Source organism: Anguilla rostrata, chromosome 18 (assembly GCF_018555375.3).
Source record: "Anguilla rostrata isolate EN2019 chromosome 18, ASM1855537v3, whole genome shotgun sequence".
NCBI classification, from domain to species: Eukaryota; Metazoa; Chordata; class Actinopteri; order Anguilliformes; family Anguillidae; genus Anguilla; species Anguilla rostrata.
The window spans coordinates 4,219,293-4,242,166 of record NC_057950.1 but is presented as its reverse complement, the minus strand read 5'-3'; the positions used below and the strand labels follow the sequence as shown (position 1 = coordinate 4,242,166).

The window sequence follows — 22,874 nt, the reverse complement described above, 5'->3', positions numbered from 1 at the left end:
ATACACGGGGACGGCTATTATTGTGAATTGTTAAGACCTTTATCAAATGCTATTAAGTGAAGCTAATGAGGATTGTGCATTGTACAAATACTCTTTTCTAATTCACTTGAAATGTCACAGTGTTTAAAAGCGTGTGTACTTTCGGCTAAATTGAAATGCGAAAACCAGAACGGGGGACTCCGCGGGCCTCAAATTATGTGAAGTAAAAGTAAAATATGACGTGTTATGGGTCCAAAACTGGTTATTTTATATAAGTACCAGTGTGCTAAATGTGCACAGGTTCATTTTTAATGAGCCAGAAATACGTTCTCCTGAATTACATTTTTACCTTGGGCTCCGTTAAGATGCAAATATTGCATTAACATTATGGTTCTGGAGAGTTACTCAAGTTTTAATGCAGGGCGTCCATTGTGTTTCCACACGACGGACAAATCAAGAGGCATTGAATTATTTTGCTTATGGTGTTCTACCTTGGCTTAAACCTGATAACCCAGTAGGACTGCATGAGTCTTTCACACCAATATTTCCACGAGATGTTCATGTTCGTGTACCTTTGTCAGGCATCTTAAATGCTTGCTAAAATTTGATGGCTTTGCGAGGGTTATGTTTTATATTTAACAAGCTTGCCTTGTAGAGAGAGTCTGTGTATTTGTTCCTATTTTTCAAATAGGCTGACTCGTAGGTGTTTGGCTGATTTTCTCCTCAGGAAGAAAAATGTAATCTTACCACGTTCTTTCAAGTGCCGTTGCCATCACTGACGTTTACGTGAAAGTTGTTGCATTTTAGGGAAATATTTGGTTGGAAATCATCTTAAGATTCAGTAAAATGTATATTCAAATGTGCTATCCATATAGTGTATGCTGAGTTAAGTTGGGAGTTTTCAAACTCGTGTATGTGCACAAATTTTATTCGTTGGAAAATGGGGATTCCTTACGCTGCAACTTGCTGTGGATGATAATTATAATGCCTCATAGTATTACTAAAATCTTCTTTTTTTGAGGGGTCCCTTTTATCTGATTTTATTTAGAAAATGTTTGGTCAGAACAGTGAATTGTTTGGGTGCTGAGGAAGACCTTGGGAAAACAATGATGATGCATTAATAAGTTGCTTTTGCTGTTTTGGAAGTGTTAAAGGTGTTGCAGGTTGGAGGGAACTAGAATTTGGGTTGGGGGCGGGGGCAACTACTACATGAGCGATTTCAAAGCTCTGCCGTGCATCGTTCTTTTGAAGTGGATTTGAGCTGGTGAACCCTGGAATGGCTTCTGCCTTAGAATGACTCCTCCATACCAGACTCCTGCATCACCACCTCCTCCCTTCATTTCTCTCCCCAGATGTGGTCACTCCATCTCCTGCGAAGAGCTTGGGGGATCCTGGCATCACACCTCTGTCTCCTTCGCACTCTATGGTAAGAATTTGATGGAATCAAATCCACCATAGAAATTATCTTTACCCCCTTATTATAACTGAACTGGCTGTCAGAGGACAGATAAATCGTTCATAGCTTCATTCTTGAAAATATTTATGTATTTCCATCCCATCTATCCATTGTCTGTACCTGCTTATCCTGAGCAGGGTCATGGGGAGTGCTGGAGCCTATCCCAGCTAACATTGGGTGAGAGGCTGGAATACACCCTGGACAGGCCAATCTATCGCAGGGCACATACTTATGTATTTATATTAGTCATTTCTAGCATTGTCTTTTTTATTCTGCGTGCAAAATATAATAAATGCGACAGTTATGTATCAGTTTCAGGTTTGTTTCAGTGCTGTTCCGTGTCCTCGTTCTGTAAACGCTGTGCTGACTCTCGACGCGCTGCCCTTGCAGAAGGACCCTGACCAGAATGTGCAGACGGGACCCACGTTCGCCGTGGTGGTGGCCATCGACTTCGGCACCACGTCCAGCGGCTACGCCTACAGCTTCACCAAGGAGCCCGAGTGCATCCACACCATGAGGTGAGCCGCCACTGCGGTGCAGCAGAGAGAGGGGGGCGAGAGACCACTGAGGCGAAAGGGGGAGAGGGAGAGAGAGAGAGAGAGAGAGAGAGAGAGATGAGAGACTAATGAGAAAAAATGAGAGAAAGCAAGGCGAAAGAGAGACGATGTCTGGCCGTAGAGAGAGAAAGATGGCCGTTTGAGGGAAAGGAAGGAGCAGGAAGAGAGGATTCAGAGTCTTTAGTCTCCTGGCACCTGCAGCTCTGCAGTAAGCTCCAGTGTAGAGGATATAGACTGATCGCACTAGCGTCACATGATGTTACACCACACATTGGCTCAGAAGACGCCTGTATCTGGGCTCAGATTGCTGACGTGTCAGAGAAGGACTCGTTTGTCTAATAGGGGTTTTCCTTCAGCCTTTCATGGAAAGTCCAAAGCTCCTGCTTTGCGGGGGCAACAGTCATGTCCAGCCCTGGGAGTTGGCTGGCAGGCTTTCCTAATAGCCTGTTTTTGTTTTCGTCTTTTAGGGACTCATACTTGTGTGTGAATGGCAGGTAACAGGGCTTTGTGGAAGCCAGTGGTGTCTGTTATTTTTCTTCTTTTCTTTCTGCATCTAGAGCACCTAGCCACTCAGTTTAAGTGAGTTTGTTTGTTTTGGGCCACTTCAGGTGCTTTGTTGTGCTCTTGGAGAGGGAGATTTAGAGATCAGGGAGAGTCGCACTGCAGGACCAGTCTCGGGTCAAAGCTATTCTGTCCCATTAAAATGCTCCAGCCCCTACCCCCTCCAGAGCGCTGGGCAGCAGATCTGTTTCTCAAACTGCCTCTTTTTTTACAATGTAGCGCATTCTTTTGGGCGACTGTGTTATGGGTGAATCACAGTGTATATAAGAACAGATTTGCTAAAAATAATAATAACATGATGTAATAATATATAACACTATGGCTGCTGGGTGGCTCATCCCGGTAAGGCAGTGTGGTCTAGTGCATGGATGGGCCCCACGGTCTGCTGTCGATTCCAGGCTGTGCCACTGCGGGGTGTGGCCAGCGGCCCTGGAGGGTGATGATGCATAATTAGCGCTAGCAGGGATCGGAGGGTTTCAGTGGGCTAGGATTACAGTGTCTCATCGCTCCACCCCCCACTGGCTGATCGGGCACCTGCAAGTGCACCTGCTGCGTTGCACAGGAAGAGTCTTCCTCCTCCTCGCGTCTGTGCGACCTGATAACTGCAGTGTGATAGGATTCAGGCACCACAATGCTTATCTCAGGTAGAGCACATGATTGCCTGCTTGTATGCATCTGTATATATCACCTGGCATTCCAAATTGGGGAATAAAATGACGAAAATAATAACAACAACAATAATAATAATAATAATCTTTGAGTGTGGGTAATTGTTTGCACAGTCATTCTTTTGTTCTTGGACTATGCTGTGAGTCATAAATAATGAAAGAGTGCCCCAATATTGAATAGTTATAATTTAAAGTAGCACTTCCATACAGCATATAATATAAATGATGAACATTGAGAATTAACACCTATTTAAAAAGTGAATGGCAAAAAACTGTGTTGAAAGCTATAAAATGCCATTTCACACTGTGTTATAAGTAGAAATGCATTAACATTGACTGCAAGGTCCAGGTGTAAGGCAGCTAAATTCAAAAGGCACTTGCGAGGCCCTCAGCCTTACAAATCAGGAGCCGTCTCCCGGTCCATTAACTCCAGCCGTCAGATGAGAGCCGAGCGAGCTGTTTTAGCTGTTGCCACCAGACCAGCAGCGAAAACACACGACACTGAGACCCGAGGACCCGAAGGTCTGTTTGGTTTGGATTTGGCCGTACGCTGTGTGAATCCCTGAGCAAACGTGTGCCCTGTCAGATAAACGTGTAGGGTAAATGCGTGGAGTTTGCTGTTACTGACTCCGGGGGAATGGCTCTGAGGAGCACCGAAGGCGCTATGTGGTTGTTTATCGCAGTGAGGTCACGGATGACACGCATTAAACCGGAGGAGGCTGCCTCAAAATGGAGGCTCCGGATAGTCGTCGGTGAGAACCTGACTCCCCAAAGGTTTTCTCTGAGCTGGACCTAAATTAAGCCATTTGAAGCCAACTCATTTATATTAAGTTAATTTTTGTAATTAAATTATATCCTGAAGAGTAGTTAAAAGCCTGTTATTTACATTCTACTTATTTCCTTCTTTAATTTGTGTTCCTGTTTATCTTTCTCATAAAGTTATTGACAGTGTTAGCCAGTTTCATTCTAATGTGACACATTTATTAGCCTTTGGCCTGAAGCTCAGTGTAAAATTAATTTTCTTCTGGCCACACCCACTGTGATTGCAAAACAGTTTTTTTTTTACTTGTTAGTGACTTCCCAGAATTCAGTTGTGCTGATATATACTGGGCCATGTACTGCACACGTGCTGTTTTTCATGGCTTTTGGTCCCTGGCCAGACCCGGCCCATTATGATAAATGGTCCTGTTGTGTCTAGAATGTGTGTAATTAAATTTTCAAATCCGTTTACGCTAATGCAAGCTCGCCGTATTTTAATACATACATGAGTGACCATAGCTCACAGTCGCTTGCCCTTTAAAGCCCTGTTGCCCTGGGTAATAAGTAGTGATTTGGAGAATTAGCGTAGCTGACAGTCTCTGACTTGTTAAAACCAAACGCAATGATTGGTTCAAATCAGTGAGTCACTGGTAGAGCATGGTAGCTGCACTCATTTTTGTGTCCTGACCTGGGTCAAGTACGTATTTGTTTTGGATTCAAATACTTTTCTGTGCTCTGTTGATCTTGCCTGGTGTAATTAAGCCTTCCAGAATGACCAGGAGGCGGAGTTTGCAGTTTTTGAGAGTATTTCATTGGTTCCAATGCACCAGACGAGATCAGTAAAGCGTAGAAAAGTATTTGAATCCAAAACAAATACGTATTTGACCCAGGTCTGTTTGTGTCATCATATCTCATTCTTCCATCACAGATATAAAGGGATTCAACCAAACCTGTCTTGGTCTGTGGTTAGTCTGCAAACACCTCCGAATGCTCGCTTCAGGTTTGCTGCTACATGAAAAATAAATGCACTATGTATAATTCAACCTGGAGCACGATATGAGCAAGCTGCTAGTGATTTGTGTTGCAGTGTGTATGTGGTAGACACACCCCCAGTGTCGTGCGGTAGTGTGGAAAGAGGAGTCGGATGCCTCGTTATAATTATTTCATTTCAGCTCAAACTTCTAAAGAGGAGCCCCAGCCAGGGATTTTAGGCCCCATGACAAGATCTGACATTGGGCTCCACAACCCCCCTAGGCCACCCCATCCCTGCATAATTACAGCATTATTTTGTTCGGGGCCTGAGTCATACTAACTCACTCCTCATATCCACCCCCCCCCCCCCCCCCCGCCCCCTTATGGTGAAACTGATTCTATGACCAACTATTATCTGCAGTTAATTTCAACATAAGCCCATAGCCCAATGTACATATGCCCCAATCTAAATATAACTTGAAGCATGAGCATTAGTTTGGAGCATGGGCATTGAGAGAAAAAAATTAGTTGTGTATGGACTTAATTTTTTCTGTTCAGGCTCTTCTGCATTTCATCCACGCTGGACGGAAATACAAGCTAAATCTGGAGCGATTACATCTGCCACAGTTTTTTAACTTTAATTATTCATTACTTGTTTTATGGGAACGTTTTCAGTTATTAACGACGATAAGAATGTGCCCTTGTACTGTCATTCAGACTCTCACAGTCATAAAAACGGTCCTCAATAGCCAATGCTGAAATAGTCAAATAATGACGCCATTATGCTGAATATAATTCTTTGCAGCCTAGTTACTAGTTTTTTTTTTTTTTTTTTTTAAACATATGGTTTGTATTTTTAAGGCCGACAGTACACAGTGAATTGCTCAGTCGGGAACGACTGTCAACACCTTTGTACGACACGATTAAGCGTCGCCCCGATTTCCGTGAATTGCGTAAGGATTGTCAGGTAAATCTCTGTCGTGATATGGATTAGCGGTGAGCTTCCAGTGTTTTTCCACATCTTTCCAACTGCCCTCGCGCAGCGTGCTTCTCTCTCAGCAAGACGCCTTATAATCCCATCAGAGCACTTAGCAAACACAGACCATTCTCTGTGGGAATGAAGCTAATTATCCTCAATTTAATTGCCAAAAAAAAAAAAAAAAACCCAAGATTTTTTTTTTCGTTTTTGCGGTCAGCGTTTCATTCAGTGCAGCTTTAATGCTTCAGTCATCTGGAGGCGCTCCAGAAACGACGAGAAACGTCCTTTCTCTCCTTTCTCTCTTTCCCCCTTTTTCATCGTTAGCGATTCACCGTGAAGCGTGAATATAGCAGGTGGTCCTCCTGAGGGACCGGCGGTGCTTATCCTTAAACGAACCGAGCTAAATATGCAATACATTAAATATTCTGTTTTTTGGAATGATTGTCCTATAGAATGTACTGAAGGCTATAGCCGACAGCATCATATTTAGTAAAAGTATGGTCTTTTGCTGTTTCAGTGGCAGCCATTATGAGTTTAGTGAGCTCAGTGTGTTGTATACAAATGAACTACTGAAAAGAAATGCACATGGACCATGTAATGGATGATTACAGTAATGCTCTTTTTTATTTTTTTTATTGTTTGATCGGATGTATCAATCATTGATCAATGGAGCATAAGTTAGGAGCATAAGCTTGTGCTGGTCTTGGTACTCAATTACCTTACCAAACCAGAACTGGAAACTGTGCCTCTGGTCCCGTAGAACAACCAACAGGTCCAAAGGAAAATTTTAATAGCCAGAGTAATTGCAATCCCATAATGCAGCACTTTGTGAATATTAGCATTTTAACTGTTAATATCAAAATCGGTCAGCAACTTTTAAAGTGCACCCAGCGGGGAGATTCTTATTTAGCATCCTCTGTGAGTTTCTGAGTTTGTGTTATACATTGGGAGCTCCCTTTATGTATGGCAATGCATAGTTGCTTGTGAAATTTTAAAAAAGCCATCCAAAATCATGTTTTGGGAGCAGGAACAAGTTGCCTGTTAAGAACAGTCAGATAATCCTCACCATATTTCCCTTACTGCTGCAGACTGGAGCGGTAGTTATGGTAACTAACCGGAAGTCACGTGACGTGTTTCTGATGAGCAGGCGCTGGGAAGGAGGGGATCCGGGGGTGTCCAATCAGAAGACGCCCACCACCATCCTGCTGACCCCCGACAGGAAGTTCCACAGTTTCGGCTACGCCGCCCGCGACTTCTACCACGACCTGGACCCGACCGAGTCCAAGCACTGGCTCTACCTGGAGAAATTCAAGATGAAGCTTCACACCACGGCGGTAAGGATGCTGGCTCTTCTCTTATAACCAGCGCCCCTCTTTCCAGGACACGAAACATCTTTCTGAAAAAAATTCACCCAAATATAAAATAATTATACATGACAATATATATAACCACCCTGAGACATGCAACAAAATTGGGTGAATTTTCCATTTTAAGAAACTGAGGCTGCTGAAAAATTGTAAACTCTCCTACTTTAGTACCAGGTTGGGAGTTTATGAGTAGCTACCACATGTTCCTTTGTAAGTCAGAGGATCGCTTATGTCTGTAATAAATTCAGTTTACTTTGGCTTGTTGTGGCTTGGATCGGAATTTTGGTGCTAAGAAACTTTGAAACTTTGGTTTATAACCAAACAGCGAAATTAGAACTGTACTGGTCTGTTGAAGGTCACTGTATTAAATTTTGTATTTTGCTCCATAAATTGATTCTGTGTAAGGTAAGTGTGGCTGCTGTCCAAATGGATAAGGCAACATAAATGAGCTTGTAACACTTAAGGCAAGAGAGTATGGGAATGTACAGTGCACTTTAGCTGCAGTGATTCTGCAGGACTCCTGTAGGAGAACCTCTTCTGATGGTCACCTAGACATGTTTGTCATAGAAAACAAATAGAACAAAAAAAATTTTTTTTTAAAGAACATTTCCACTACGTAATGTGCTGCCTATGATTCATGAAAGTATGCAATTCATTCAAAGCTTTCCTGTGTGATTCTCAAGATTTGTGTTGATTTGAGCAATGAGTCAGCATTAGGAGGTGGAGATGTGGAGGCCAGAGAGAGAGAGAGAGAGAGAAAGAGAGAGAGAAGGAGATATGTGGGTATTGAGGAGGCGGAGCCAGAGAGGACGGAAAGTGAAGGAACACAGGATTCAGAGTCTAGGGTATTCAAAATGCACATCTGTTTTTGGGTGAACCCTGTGTACTACTTTAACCTTACTCCTTACATGTTTTGTGTTTTCACAGAACCTCTCGATCGACACAGACCTCCACGCAGCCAATGGGAAGAGGGTGAAGGCCCTGGACATATTCGCCTACGCCCTGGGGTTCTTCAAGGACCAGGCGCTGAAGGTAGTCCAAAATGGCATCCTCACAGTGGCCCCAGCATGAGGGCAAACTGGGATTTTTTTTGTGCTGGATACACTACAGTAAAGCCTCTGTTCAGTCTACCCACAATGCAGTGCTCATTGACGTGAGTAAACGGTTAAAGCAAATGTTTGCGCTCAGCGTTTGGGGGCGGGCATGGGGTATAGGGTGGGGGCAGATGGTGCTTGCATGTTGTTGCTTGAAGCTAAAGACAGGGAGGATTGTGGGTACACTGACCAGAGGTCTGTGCCAGAGATTCTGTCACATTTGCCAGCTTTGTGGGAAACCTAAGTACAGTACAGACGTGCCTTCCAATTTCCCCATTGCGTCTGCTTTATCAGAAAAAAATAGTGGTTCCTTGACCAAAATGGTCCCCGCCAAGTTGAGAGAATCCTTCGAACATTCGGTTCCAATAAAAATGCAAAGAGGAACAACTTCCTGCCATTACCCCAGCTGTGGTGACACCAGCGCGCCCCTGAATATATGATTATTGGATGATGCCAAACTGAACGTTTGCATGGCGGAGACGGGAGGCAGCCCGACCCACCGCGCGCGTGTGGGGAACCGATGAATCGCGGCGAAGTCACGGTCGAATCCCCTCTGCCACAGGAACTGAGCGACCAGTCCGGCGCCGAGTTCGACAACGCGGACGTGAGATGGGTGATCACGGTGCCCGCCATCTGGAAACAGCCCGCCAAGCAGTTCATGAGGGAGGCGGCGTATAAGGTATGTCTTTCCCTTTTGATTCGGGGGGTGGGGGGGGGGGGGGTGGGGGGCTGCAGAGAAAGGTCAGGAAGAGGAGGAGAAGCCCTGGGAAGTCCTCCAAGGGACTGACATTGCGGCAACAAGGTGGAGGAACTAACAAGATATGCGTCATAATGGAAAGGTGAACGGTGTCCACAGATTGTTTTCAGTGACATGTCACGACTGATTTATCCTAATATTTGAATATTTACGTGTTATGTTAAGATTTAAGGAAAATGTAGACCCTGAGCGGAACGAGGACTTGGAAACTAGTTGGGAGGCAAGGTAGCGAGCTTGCCTACTGACCACCGAGTTTATTCGTTGCTCATGTAAGAACACGTGACAGAATGAACAAATTCGTTAAGGTATTCAGGATAGCCAGGTACCTACCTTTAAAAAAAGCAGTTAGTAGGACGGGACTGGTGTCACTGACGAAGGGCGTCGGGGACAGAATGAGGATAACAAGCTGTTGATTAAAATATCATTACTGACGGAAAGCCTGCACAGTCTGCCGAATTTGGATAAATACAAACTGTCAGAGAGAAGAGTGCACAGCCTGTTTTCGTAAATATTATTGCTCGTCGGTTGCACTTCGTTAGTTTGAGTGTGTGCCCCTCCCTTTAGTTGAATAAACTGATGCCTCTTTGACACCACCGAGTGTGTTTTCTCCCAGGTTTGAACAGCCTTGCTCGAAGGAGCTCCTTGACAAGCCTTTAGCTACAGTGGAAATGGTTCTTGAGCTAATTTCCTTTTCTCCACGTACAGTTTTAGTCTGGAACTTAGACATCCTTTCTGAACTTGTATATATTTCTGATTAGTGTCAACTTTGATACTAATTTACCTTGTGAAATTAGGTAGGTACTTCAAATTAAGTAAAGTATTACTTTATTTGAATGTGTCTTTTGTTCAAGTTGAGGTAGTCCGAACCCTAAAATCTTTATTGTAGCAAAAACACAATCTTTGCCTTGTGCTGTTTTGAAAAGTGTACCTGGCACAATATCTAAATGAGGTTATGAGTTGTGTTTACACTTGAAAGTACTGCTCAGACATGAACCCTTTGCCCTTACAAGTAGCTGTCACTGATTTAAGGCTGGGGGGCCTTGGTAAGAAATTCCACCCGCAGATGTAATTAATACACACATTTGCCAGGCTGTCCCTGAGGAAATTGCCTCCATTTAACATTTTTTGAAAGGCGAAGCTGGTGGCAGATCATGAAAGGTTGCCCCATTAATGACTCAGCGTGATTCAGTCTCTGCGGGGGGGGGAAAGTTAGAAACGGGGGGAAGAAAATAGTCTCGCTCACTGTGCAAGGAAATGACTGTACCGATTATGCAAACGGCAGGTCACCTCTCTTATCTCACACAGGAACAAACGCCATCTGCCGTTCAGTAGCCGGTACGGAGGTATTTAAAAGAGAAATAAAATAATAAAAAGGATGACTGTGCATTACCTCAGCCGGCCCGCCAAGGCCACGCTGATGGAGGGGGGAGGGGGGGGGGGTGCTACTGCAGGGGGAGGGTGGCTGCTGGTGGGGGGGGGGGTGGCGGTGCTACTGCTGGGGGAGGGCGGCTGCTGTGGGGTGGGGGGCTGGGGTGTGGTGGGGGTGGGGGGGAGGGGTGCTACTGCGGGGGAGGGTGGCTGCTGTCGGGGGGGGGGTTTGGGTGTGGTGGGGGGGGAGGGGGGGTGCTACTGCAGGGGGAGGGCGGCTGCTGTGGGGTGGGGGGATTGGGGGTGTGGTGGGGGGGAGGGCGACGGCTGCTGTTGCTGCAGGTGCGCATGCCAGGGGATGGAAGGTTACAGATCAGTGGTGTGGAGGAGAAACGGGTGAATGCAGCAAGGGCCAGGGAGGGAAAGAAAGGGAGGGGGAAACGGAGAGAAAGAAAGAGAGAAGTGAGGAAAGGGGAGGGTTGAGGGAGCGGGAGAGAGGAAAAGAGAAAGAGAGGAGGAAGAGGGGCGGGAGAGAACCAGGTAGAGGTGCCTGTGGGGTGAGGGAGGGATGGAGGGGGAGAGAGAGAGAGAGAAAGAAGTGGTGGTTTTGAGAAGGCGGGACGGCGGGGGGGTGAGGGAGGCGCTGCAGATGAGCCTGATCACCTGACATCTGCAGTGGGGAGTGCCACGCTGCGCATCTGCAGCAGTGACTCAGCATCCTGGCGCTGTGGCTTATTATTCTACTGGGGAAACCGGAGCCCCCCCCCCATCCCTCCCCAGTCTGCCCCCCCCCCCCCTCTCCCCCAGCCCGCGGCTGCCTCATACCTCAGCTCTGAGCAGGTCTCCTGCAGGGATGGGCGGGGCCACATATGAAACATCCTACCCTAAATACATATGAATATATTATCAAAACTTCTGAAGGTATTGATAATATATTACAGGGTAATAACAAACATGCAGCCTTATTTCCATTTTAGGATATTGCAACATAATTTCATCGCTGTGAAATATATTTATTGTAATAGTTGCAATAATTTCCTCTTTTCTAAGGCCCAGGAGATCTGACAGTGATACATTACATATTTTAATTATAATGGCCAGGCTGCAGGACCCAGACAGGAAGTCTCCCAAAAGCAATATTGGTCCCTGATAGAAACTATAAAAGGGTTGAAATATTGTTTTGCACCAAACAAAATGTAATTACTCTTGGGAGCTACTGCAGTGTGCAGATGCTTTACTTTCATCTGAAACTTTAATTTTACTTGTGTGTGTCTGGTTTATTACTCCTGTGAATAGCAGACCATTATTTCCTATAGTTTGATGGCTATGCTGTAATACAATTGATGCATATCTTTTGTTGATGACAGTATCTGACATGTAAATCGTAAATGGACTGCATTTATATAGCGCTTTTATCCAAAGCGCTTTACAATTGATGCCTCTCATTCGCCAGAGCAGTTAGGGGTTAGGTGTCTTGCTCAAGGACACTTCGACACGCCCAGGGCGGGGTTTGAACCGGCAACCCTCCGACTGCCAGACAATCGGTCTTACCTCCTGAGCTATGTCGCCCCAACAATAACATGTCAGCAACCCCAGTTTTTATCATACACTAGATGTAAATTTTCCCATATCTGTGTATGGTAAACACTGCATTTGTTATTGTTGATTGGAATTAAGTAAATTCTGTTTGGTGGCGAGAGAGACTATTGTACCTACAAGTTTTTTTCAAGTCTTTCAGGAAGTGTGAAGTTACAGTTCAAGCAGGAAGCGGTGGTCCATTTGAACCCGTGTTTACTTTTGGAGGGGTCCTCCCTGCTGGAGCAGGCCGAAATCCACAGAGGAGCTAACCTCTGCACTTCTTGTCTATGCTTCGTCCCTCCCCCCCCCCCCCTTTCCCAAGTCGTCCCTGGTTCCCCGCGACAACCCCGAGCAACTGATCATCGCTCTCGAACCCGAGGCTGCCTCTATCTACTGCCGCAAGCTCCGCCTCCATCAGATGATTGACCTGGGGTCCAAGACCGCGCTCAACGGCTACAGCCCGACGGACAACGTGGGAGCAGGGATGACCCAGGGTATGACCCCTAACCCCACCCCCCCCCCCACCCCGGCAGAACTAAACTCTACTTCCCAGCATCCTCTTTGCATCCTGCACTCATACCTAAGCCTGCACTCACTCACAAGGTTAACACACTCATATGCTTTTCTTTAATGTGGAAAATCTCATACATAAGTTAACCTGGATGTCTGTCCCACGCTGGGTGTCAAGGACAACTGTAAAGACACATTAATACCAGTGCAGGCGGGATACTCATCCACTGATTTTTGTGAATGCGTCAAACGGGTGATTTTACTGTCTTTCTGTGAACAGAAATTAAAGTATTTTACTAAGTATTCATAGATATTTAAAACATTTAGTTAGTTTTATGTGGCAGAGGACATTTCTGTTAGTGTTTCCTGCTTAGCTGTGGTGGGACGCAGACTTTACCAGACCTGGGTCAAATACGTATTTTTTTTGGATTCAAATACTTTTCTATGCTTTACTGATCTTGTCTGGTGTGTTGATGAAAATGAAATACTCTCAAAAAGTTCAAACCCCGCCTTCTGCTCATATTGGCAGGCTCAATTACACCAGGCAAGATCAGCAGAGCACAGAACAGTATTTGAATCCAAAACAAATACGTATTTGACCCAGGTCTGGACTTAACCAATGAGAGCTCTAATGATGCAGCTATGAAAGCTTAGCGAATGCAGCGCAGAGCTGAATTACGTATTACATTGCTAGTGGAGTCGATGTTTATCGATCCACCGTCTAAATCTGTGGCGCTTTTGTCTGGATGAATGTTGTTTAATTGCACAGACTTGTTTCTTTTGGACAATGCTCGCCTGATCTGGAAGAACAAAGCAGAATGTCCCCATGGATTCCTGATGCTCAGCCTTGCAAATGCCACTTTTTGCTTTGAATGTAAAACCCAAAATTTTGCCATTCACATCCTCGCCCGTTTCGGAAAAGCATGCAGTAACCAGCGAGATCTTTAGATGACCAGCGCATATTGCCTTTTAAGTACATTACACACACAGCCTTGTTTACCTGTCCACTCGTCCTGCTCATACACGATGTGTACGCAGTGGTGACACTGTGTGGATAAAGTGAATGCAGTCCCTTCATCTCCATTTGCTCTGTTTGCCCATGAAAATGAATTTCATATCATTCCAGTGGGCTATAAGTTGGGATGGGCAGGTGATACATTTATGCTTTTGTTTGGGAAAGAAAATAAATTCAGATATATTTAATCTTTTGCAATGGCAAAACAGATGGATTTTTTTGTCAAATTCACCCCATCCCAATGTCTCATTTTATCAGCGCAAGATGAAGCAGCAATAGCAAATCGAACATAAAATATTATCCCCCCTGCTCCCCCCCGCCTCCCAACTACCACACTTTCTGTTCTTTTTCATGTTGCTCTTGTGTTAGTGGTTAAAGAAAGCATACACTCACTGCACTTCTGTTAATGATGAGGAAAAACAGCCTTTGTTCCTGTATAGTCTATTTATCTTTCTTTCATTTGCAGACCAAGGTCTTCATCCAAAAAATGAAATTTTGGTCTTGGTGCTTTCTCTGAAAATGCTAGAAAAACCGAAAAAAATGAAGAAGGCAGAAAGGCCTATTCATCCTCATAATAAGGCGTGTGAATGGCTTTCTTTAACCTGAATATTTCATTAGTTTCATGCGCTTCTGATAAGTTGGATTTTTTGTAAGCACGATCGCTTTTCCCTTGTTTATGGGGGGGGGGGAGTTACTTGCCCTCATTAATGAGTGAGACACACATAGTTTGATTGTGCACTTCAGTCCCATAGCATTACCTGTACCTGCTTTCATGTGGGACTGAATGGCAGTCATGTATGCGTTCACATGCTTTTTAAAATAATGCTTCCGTGTTCAGATTTGGCTCATGTGTTCAAAATTGTGATAGATGGTTTATTTTACCCTTCCAGAAAAGAACCTTGCTTTTCCTTGCAGTGTTTCAATGATTTATGTTTTAGGTTTAAGTACAACATTATTTTCCCTTGTTTACCAATGTAAATATATTTGCGTTTTTTCTTTTACTTTCTTAACATTATACGTTTGGCAGTGTTCTGAAAAATGTTTTAAATGTTAGGTAAAAAAATGTAGTTTTAATTTCATTTGAATACAGTGCAAATTCATGATCTGTGAAATCGAACTCTGAAGAACTGATCACCCACAAGGACTTCTGGTGCTCCCCAGAGTGGGAAATTATGATTCTTTTTTACTTTTAAGCTCATTAAATACATCTTGTTTAAATTCAAAGTCACATTCAGCTCCATTTGGCTTTTTGAAGATATTATTCAACCGTGAAGGTCGGCAGTTGCTGTATTTCATTCCGTCCCTTTCACTCTGTGCCTAAAAACGCTTGTTTGATCAGTGTGACGACATGGACCCATTCAGCTCCATTCCGCCATTTTGTGCGCTTAATTCCTCAAAAGTCAAAGCCCAGTCAATTTGGTAAAGGCTGAATATAGCGCTGTTCCTCCCCTGCAGAGGCCCAGTTCCGAACGCTAAAATCAAAATCAAGACTGTAAATGCGTGCATGTGTGCGTGTGTGCATGTGTGCATGCGTGCGTGCATGTCTGCCCATGTGTCTTGTGTGTGTGTGTACGTTCGTGCGTGCGTGCATGTGTGCGTGCATGCCTGCCCATGTGTCTTGTGTGTGTGTGTACGTTCGTGCGTGCGTGCATGCGTGCGTGCATGCCTGCCCATGTGTCTTGTGTGTGTGCGTGTGTACGTTCGTGCATTCCTGCATGCGAGTATTCTTCTGAGTATGTGAACTGGAACAGAATACGTAAACCCAATCAGACCCCCTTTCTCTCTAAGACCGTGCGATGACTGCACATTTTAAACGGATGACCTGCACAATAAAAAGAAGCAGTGATTACTTGTATGTTTCAGAGGATGCATGTGCCGGTCTGTGCTCGCTCAAATTCACGGAGGGCATTGCAGCATTGGAATGGGCTTAATGAATGTCTGTGGACATTCTGAATTGGGAGATGGGTAACCTCAAATTAGAATTAATCCATTGGTAGGGTGCTCTGTCAAGGATGTTTTATGATTTAACCAGAAAAATTGAGGGAAAAGGTACAGGTAATCTGTGACAATAAACCTTTCAAAAAGTGACATATTTTACTACAAAAATTGTAGTAGTGTACATTCTACCTCGTACCTAGTATGAACTGCGTTTACTTAAATTTAGATACTTCCTACATGTCACTTGGAGTCTTCTATATTTAGGTTTTTTGATTAAGTGATCTTTAGTTGAAATAGTCTCACAATAACATACAGCCTTTTTTGAAACTGTGATTCTTTAATTAAGTCTTGAATTTATAGTTCACATTCTTGATAAAGATGAACAAAAAAGATGAAATGACACATGTTTCAAGCTATATTTGAATTGTCAAAAATGTGGAAAATATTCTAGTGATTCAGTGGAATCATTTTAAATAACACTTTTCTCAGATTATACATTTATTGCCCCACAGAATACAGTATTTCAACCTTGAGGAGCGGCAGACGTGTAAATTCCTACTTTTCATCCTGACATTGGAATGACATTTAAGGTTTTTTTTTCCCCCTTTTCACTAAAAATGCCACGGAATGACAGCTGAATGTGTCACTTTGCTGAAAGGGAATGGGTCCGAGTCTGTGTTTAGCCCAAGTCCCCTGGCCTGAATGCGCCGTGCTGTTCAGACAGCGTGCTGAGCCGTGGACGAAGCTCGCTTTTCCGCCTGGTGCAGGAGAAAGGTCAGGCTGGAATAGAAAAAGAAAGAAAAAAAAAAAACAATAGTGCGCAAGTTTAATGCCTTTCAGAAAGTTTAAAATTGACAGTCAGGATGTGGTGAGGTTTTTCCAGCTGAGCTTTTTTGTCTTGTTGGAAGGTCTGTAGGAAAGAGGAAAGCACTCTCTCGCTCTCTCTGTCCCTCTCTCTTTCTCTCACTCTCTCTGTCCCTCTCTATCTCTCTCACTGTCTCTCTCACTCTTTCTCTGGCTCTCTCTCTCTCTCTCTTGCTCTCACTCTTTCTCTGGCTCTCTCTCTCTCTCTCTCTTGCTCTCGCTCTTTCTCTTGCTCTCTCTCTCTCTCTCTCTCTCTCTCTCTCCCTGCACCTGCTGCCATTTCCTCCCATTATGTTACCCGTCAGGTCTGTCTGAATCCTAACGTTCTCGCAATGTTCCTGCAACGTTCCTGCAACGTCGTGGCTCGGCTCTCGCCAGGCCCATTATTGTTGTTGTTATTTATTTATTTATTTATTTATTTTTTCTGCAGTTTTACGCATCACTGTAATGAGCAAATCAGGGGCCGTGGGAGTAGTTTTTGCTTAAACGTTTCAAACATTGCTGAACAATTTTATTGATTTTGTATAATGTTTAGCATTATTAGTTTGTCCAAATGCCTGCAAAATCTGGGAACCAGGTTAAAGTTTCAGGTATTCAGAAATGTAAAGGAACACGTAGTTCACAGATGAAAAACACGTAACACATTCTGACTCCCCCCATCTACAGCAGGCAGTGATACTCGTACTCATCTCACCCTGTCAATGTGCTTAACATGTAAAGTATTTTTCCAACATTTACGCAAGTTTAAGACAAGCGCTCACACAAGTTTAAGACAAGCACTCACACAAGTTTAAGACAAGCACTCACACAAGTTTAAGACAGCACAATTACCACACAGTTTAAGACATCACACAGTACACATCACTCACAAGTTTAGACAAGCACTCACACAAGTTTAAGACAAGCACTCACACAAGTTTAAGATGAGCACTCACACAAGTTTTAGACGAGCACTCACAAAAGTCTCAGACAAGCACTCACACAAGTTTAAAACACACACTCACACAAGTTTAAAACACACACTCACACAAGTTTAAAACACACACTCACACAAGTTTAACACGAGCACTCACAAGTCTTAGACGAGCACTCACACAAGTTTAAGATGAGCACTCACACAAGCCTTAAAAAGCACTCACACAAGTCTCAGACAAGCACTCACACACTGCAGAGGCGCTTTGCCGCACTTCGAGCCTCCGCGCGCCTCACACACAGTGTCATTCTGTCGCTTTGCTGACGTGTGTGATGCTCAGCTTTTTCTCCCCCCCCCGAGCGCTCTTGCCCTCTCACACTCCGCCGTTCTTTCTCTGTCAACAACCAGCCAAGGAGCTCGTCCGGCGCAACCGACAGAGCCGCACCTTTTTGGTGGAAAATGTCATAGGAGAGCTTTGGTCGGAGCTGGAAGAAGGTAGAGTCTCTCTCTCTCTCTCTCTTTTCACTCCCCCCCCCCCCCCACCCCCACCCCCTGGAGCATTTGCTCTTGCTGTTTCTGATGCTGCTGCCATAACCCACCCACCCCCCCCTCCTTCCCAAAAACATTGGAAAAAAAAAAAAAAAGAAAAAGTAGAAATAGTAATTTTTATTAACAATGACTGGTTCATTTGACTGGTAACCCCAGATTTTTTTTTGCCTTTGCTTGCTTGACTGAAGCAGCTAACATCTGGATGCCTGTCTGTTCAATTCACTGTCTGAGTCCAATTCATTTTCCCTGTGCTTCGAATGATGCTGAACATTTTGGGATGTGTGGGGGATGTGGGGGTGGGGGGGGGTGTGGCTCATACACCAATGTTTATGTTTTGTTAAAAGTTTTAAGTGAACAAATGGGACCCAATTACTCTGGTATTATGTATAAAAGATTGTACAGCATTAATGCAAGGCTTGAACAACGGTTTTTGTCGTATTATAGTTTGTTGTTAAGCAGTTCTGTCCTGAAATTATATTTTTTGGCACTTATTGTTTTCTGCAAGGACAGACCAATATGTGGTGCAGTCTTTTTAAGCAATTCTATTGTACTTATTATTCAGAGATTTGAAAGACATAAAATCCAATCCTGTTAGGGCTCTGCCAGGGAATTAGCTTTTACCTTGAGCCTCTTTTACACTATGTAGCTGAATGGGGATAATCTAGGTCACAAATACCCACTTGGTTTGAAGGGCACTCATAGGGTTGTGTGTTGTGATTGTAATTGGTCAATAGGGTTTTTTTTTTTTTTGAGTGCGAAGTGCTGTCCAGCCACAGAAAAAGCTGTAGAGTGTCTCACCTCTGCCTCTTCCCCCAACTGTCACTTCTGTCCCTGTCTCCAGGTGACCGGTACGTGGTGGTGGACTGCGGGGGAGGGACGGTGGACCTCACGGTTCATCAGATCCGCCTCCCCGAGGGACACCTGAAGGAGCTGTACAAAGCCTCAGGTAGAGTGACCGTTGGTAACCCTGACAACCGTTCGTGTGTAACCGACATCCGCTGACATGCTGTGTCCAGTCTGTACTCAAAAGGAAAAATATGCCTTTTTTAAAGTGATACTCTAAAAATAGAGTTTCTCTTTCTGTGGTAATACAGTGCAAATGTGTGTGAATCTGTGTTACAATATAGCCGTGGAAACCTTGGTCCTCACTATGCTAAACTACTTACATCCGGAGTTGTATGTTTATCCTTTTAGGCAATTGTTTGCTAAATTTATAAATTTCAGTTTTTTCTCAGTTTCTTTTTCTTGTTTCTCAGTTCCCTGAAAGGAAGACATACTTTGTATAATTACTGTAAAATCACTAACAGGCCCCTTAGGCTCTTTTTTAAAAGTCTCATTTAATAGGCTGGAACAAAATTATTTTCTAAAATGAAAGCCGGGCTCCTGTAATAGCCGAAGTCCATCACCGTGGTAACGGACGTTTCCCATGCCAGCGGAGGGCTATAGTTAGCTAGTTGTTGATGTTGTTATAGCTAGTTGTTGATGAAAATGAGATGTTACTAAGTATGCAAAGGTAGATCTGTGTGAAGCACATTGGCTTGTAAAACCAAGGCAAGGGAGATACACAGATTGTGCTAATTGTAGCTTCACACTGACACTTCCAGTATGTGTACATTAATAGACTATCTGTATGCTAGCTGGGATTTTTGAAATACTGTTGTCATGTATTCTTAGTCATTTTATCTTATATTGCCCACTTTATCTTATATTCTTTGTGTCTTATTTATATGGTCTTTGCCTTCACTGAAAATCTGTATAGTGGAACTGGTAGCTGGTTTCAATGGCGGTAATTTAAATGTAGAATCCGGTGTACCTGTAAGCGAGGAGCGGACTCCAAACAGACGCCAGTCTCCCAAAAGCAGGCAGGAAGCGTTCCTGGGGGGGGCAGTCTGAGAGCTTTTCCTTTCTGTCCGTCTCAGGGGGGCCCTACGGCTCGATCGGGGTGGACTACGAGTTCGAGAAGCTCCTCTGCAAGATATTCGGGCCGGACTTCATCGACCAGTTCAAGATCAAGCGCCCGGCGGCCTGGGTGGACCTGATGATCGCCTTCGAATCCCGAAAACGAGCCGCCGCCCCGGACAGGACCAACCCCCTGAACATCAACCTGCCCTTCTCCTTCATAGACTACTACAAGAAGTTCCGCGGCCACAGCGTGGAGCACGCACTGCGCAAGAGCAAGTGAGTGCGTGTGTGTGTGTGTGTGCGTGAGTGTGTGCGTGAGTGTGTGTGTGTGTGTATGCGTGTGTGTGTCCGTGTGTGTGTATGTGTGTATGTGTGTGTGTGTGTGTTTGGGGGGGGGGTGGGGTGTGTGTGTGTGTGTGTGTGTATGTGTGTATGTGTATGTGTGTGCATCTGTGTGTCTGTGTTGCATCTGTGTGCATGCGTGTGTGCGCGCGCGCGTGTGTGTGTGTGTGTATGTCTGTCTGTGTGCACGTGTGGGTGTGTGCGTGTTTGTGTGTGTGTATGTGTGTGCGCACGTGTGTGTGTCTGTGTGTATATGTGTAGCTTCACCTTCCTGACACTGCTGACTGGGTTGCACTTAAAAAGATTGGAATCATTAAAGGCACCTTGCTTGTGGATATTAGTGCTCACTTCCTGCCTGTGGATGTGTCTGTGGTTATTAATGAAGCACCGCATTGAGCGATGAATAAAACCTGCATTTCCCCAAAGGGAATTTGTTTGCTCAGGAGCCTGAGTATAATCATAAAAAATCTGATAATTCAGCTTTTAACATTTGTCTGAGCGCATATAATGTATTAATTGTACCTGTGTTGCCTAAATGGTAAATAACACAAATGATGAATAACACAAATGGTAAATAACGATGATCAACTATTTATCAATCGGAACAAGTACTGTTTGGACAAGGATGTGATGTTCTCCAATGAGACACCTAAAATCTTGCCTCGCAGTTTCTTTATTTTATTGTGATTATTTTGGACAGAAAGTCGGAAAACATAGGTAACATTGTTTTGTCACCTTTCAAGTGACATAATTCACAGTAAAAAAATAATAAAATTCTGATGCCCTTGTATCGGTGCTCCACGACAGATTATTATCATTGAATGTTCCATATTTGAACTCCTCAATAGCATCAATGTTTATTATTATCAAATATTTGTGTGCCTTCTTGATTTGTGCCACTAGGGGGCCACACATGTGCATTCCTAGTTATCAGGCGCAGCACTTGGGACACGTACCTTACTAATGGCTGGAGATAAGGACATTTTTGAATGTATCCAACCAAAATATCCCTAAATATTGAATGAAAAGATTATGTGCATGCATTGATCACTAAACGACCTCTAACTGCTAAGGATATTTTCCGGGATATTGATGTTTCTTTGTTTACAATAGTCAGTGCTTACTTTAGTCACCGTTACTCAAATATGACCGACTTTGCGGTTAGCTTTTTTTTTTTTCATTTCAGTAATTTGCCGTAATAGCCATCCTGCGGTTGGATTTTCAGCTAATGGATATTGCGACTTTCCAAATATATAGGAACGTGGGGCAAAATCATTAGATTGATTAGCTCTGTCAATGTCATTTACAGTCGGATGTGTGCATGCAGTGAACAGCATTCCATTTCAGACGGACACACCGTAACCTCCGCTCCCTATCACCCTCTTCTCTTGCTCACAGAGTGACTGCCTCCCTCCCCACTCTTCAATCATTTTCCAAGCTCCCCACTAACTCTGCATCCTCCACCCTGACGTCATCTCTCTCCTCAGCACTCGACTCCCTATGCCCCTTCGTCCCTAGGCCAGCACGTTCATCCCCTCCCAGTCCATGGATGTCTGACATCCTGCGCACCTCCAGGGCCACCCTCCGCGCTGCTGAGAGGAAGTGGGCCAAATCCAGGGACCCATCTGACCTCTCAGCCTATCAGTCTCTCCTGAAAGAGTTCTCCTCTTCTGTCACTGCCACTAAGGCAAAATTCTACCAAACCAAAATTCATAACTCCATTTCTAACCCTCGTCAACTTTTCTCTATTTTCTCTTCTTCCTCAGCGTGCCACCTCCTCCACCCCAGTCTTCCTTCACTGCAGATGACTTTGCAGCATTCTTTGACGAAAAGATTGCAGACATCCGCACCTCCTTTGCCCCCTCTGCGTCCTCCGCCCCCTCTGCGTCCTCCGCCCCCTCTGCGTCCTCCGCCCCCTCTGCGTCCTCCGCCCCCTGTTTCTCCACATTTTCTCTCCTCTCAGACACTGAAGTCTCCCAGCTTCTGCTCACCCACCGCCCTACCACCTGCGCCCTCGACCCTATCCCCTCATCTCTCCTTCAAGCAATCACACCAGACATCCTCCCTTTGTCGCCTCCCTCGTGAACTCATCCCTATCTTCTGGATGTTTCCCCTCATCCTTCAAGAAGGCCCACATCACCCGCTGCTGAAGAAACCCACACTGGATCCTTCAGTCATTCAGAACTACCGCCCGGTATCTCTCCTCCCTTTCCTATCCAAAACACTCGAACGTGCTGCATCTAAACCAGCTCTCTGCTTATTTCTCTGAGAACAACCTGCTTGATCCCCACCAGTCTGGCTTCAGGCCTGGCCACTCGACTGAGACTGCACTCCTCTCGGTCAGTGAGTCACTCCATGCCGCACGAGCAGCCTCCCTCTCCTCTGTCCTGATTCTCCTAGACCTCTCCGCTGCATTTGACACTGTGGACCACTCTACCCTCCTGTCCTCCCTGGCAGCATCAGGATCCGCGGCACAGTCCTTGACTGGATTGAGTCCTACCTCTCTGACCGCTCCTTCCAGGTTGCCTGGGCGGGTAAGGTATCACCACCCCGTCCCCTCACTACCGGAGTTCCCCAGGCTCAGTCCTTGGTCCCCTTCTCTTCTCCATGTACACCAGATCCCTTGGCCCTGTAATATCTGCCCATGGCCTGTCCTATCATTCCTATGCCGACGACACGCAACTCTTTCTCTCCTTCTCCCCATCGGACACACAGGTCCCTGCCCGCATCTCCGCTTGCCTGAGGG

The 22,874-nt window shown here is 44.8% G+C and overlaps 1 protein-coding gene across 2 annotated transcripts in view; it reads left to right on the top strand.

Moving 5' to 3' along the window:
- hspa12a (heat shock protein 12A) overlaps positions 1 to 22,874 on the top strand; it is a 57,047-nt gene that overhangs the window by 22,828 nt on the left and 11,345 nt on the right. The window contains exons 2-10 of one of the 2 annotated variants that reach the window (XM_064317723.1): positions 1,332 to 1,405; positions 1,826 to 1,953; positions 7,079 to 7,265; positions 8,226 to 8,330; positions 8,955 to 9,071; positions 12,418 to 12,589; positions 17,744 to 17,830; positions 18,726 to 18,830; positions 19,804 to 20,062. In XM_064317723.1, the coding sequence (XP_064173793.1) occupies positions 1,332 to 1,405; positions 1,826 to 1,953; positions 7,079 to 7,265; positions 8,226 to 8,330; positions 8,955 to 9,071; positions 12,418 to 12,589; positions 17,744 to 17,830; positions 18,726 to 18,830; positions 19,804 to 20,062 (1,234 nt within the window). The remainder of the gene's footprint in view (positions 1 to 1,331; positions 1,406 to 1,825; positions 1,954 to 7,078; positions 7,266 to 8,225; positions 8,331 to 8,954; positions 9,072 to 12,417; positions 12,590 to 17,743; positions 17,831 to 18,725; positions 18,831 to 19,803; positions 20,063 to 22,874) is intronic. The other variant, XM_064317724.1, reaches the window with a different exon arrangement.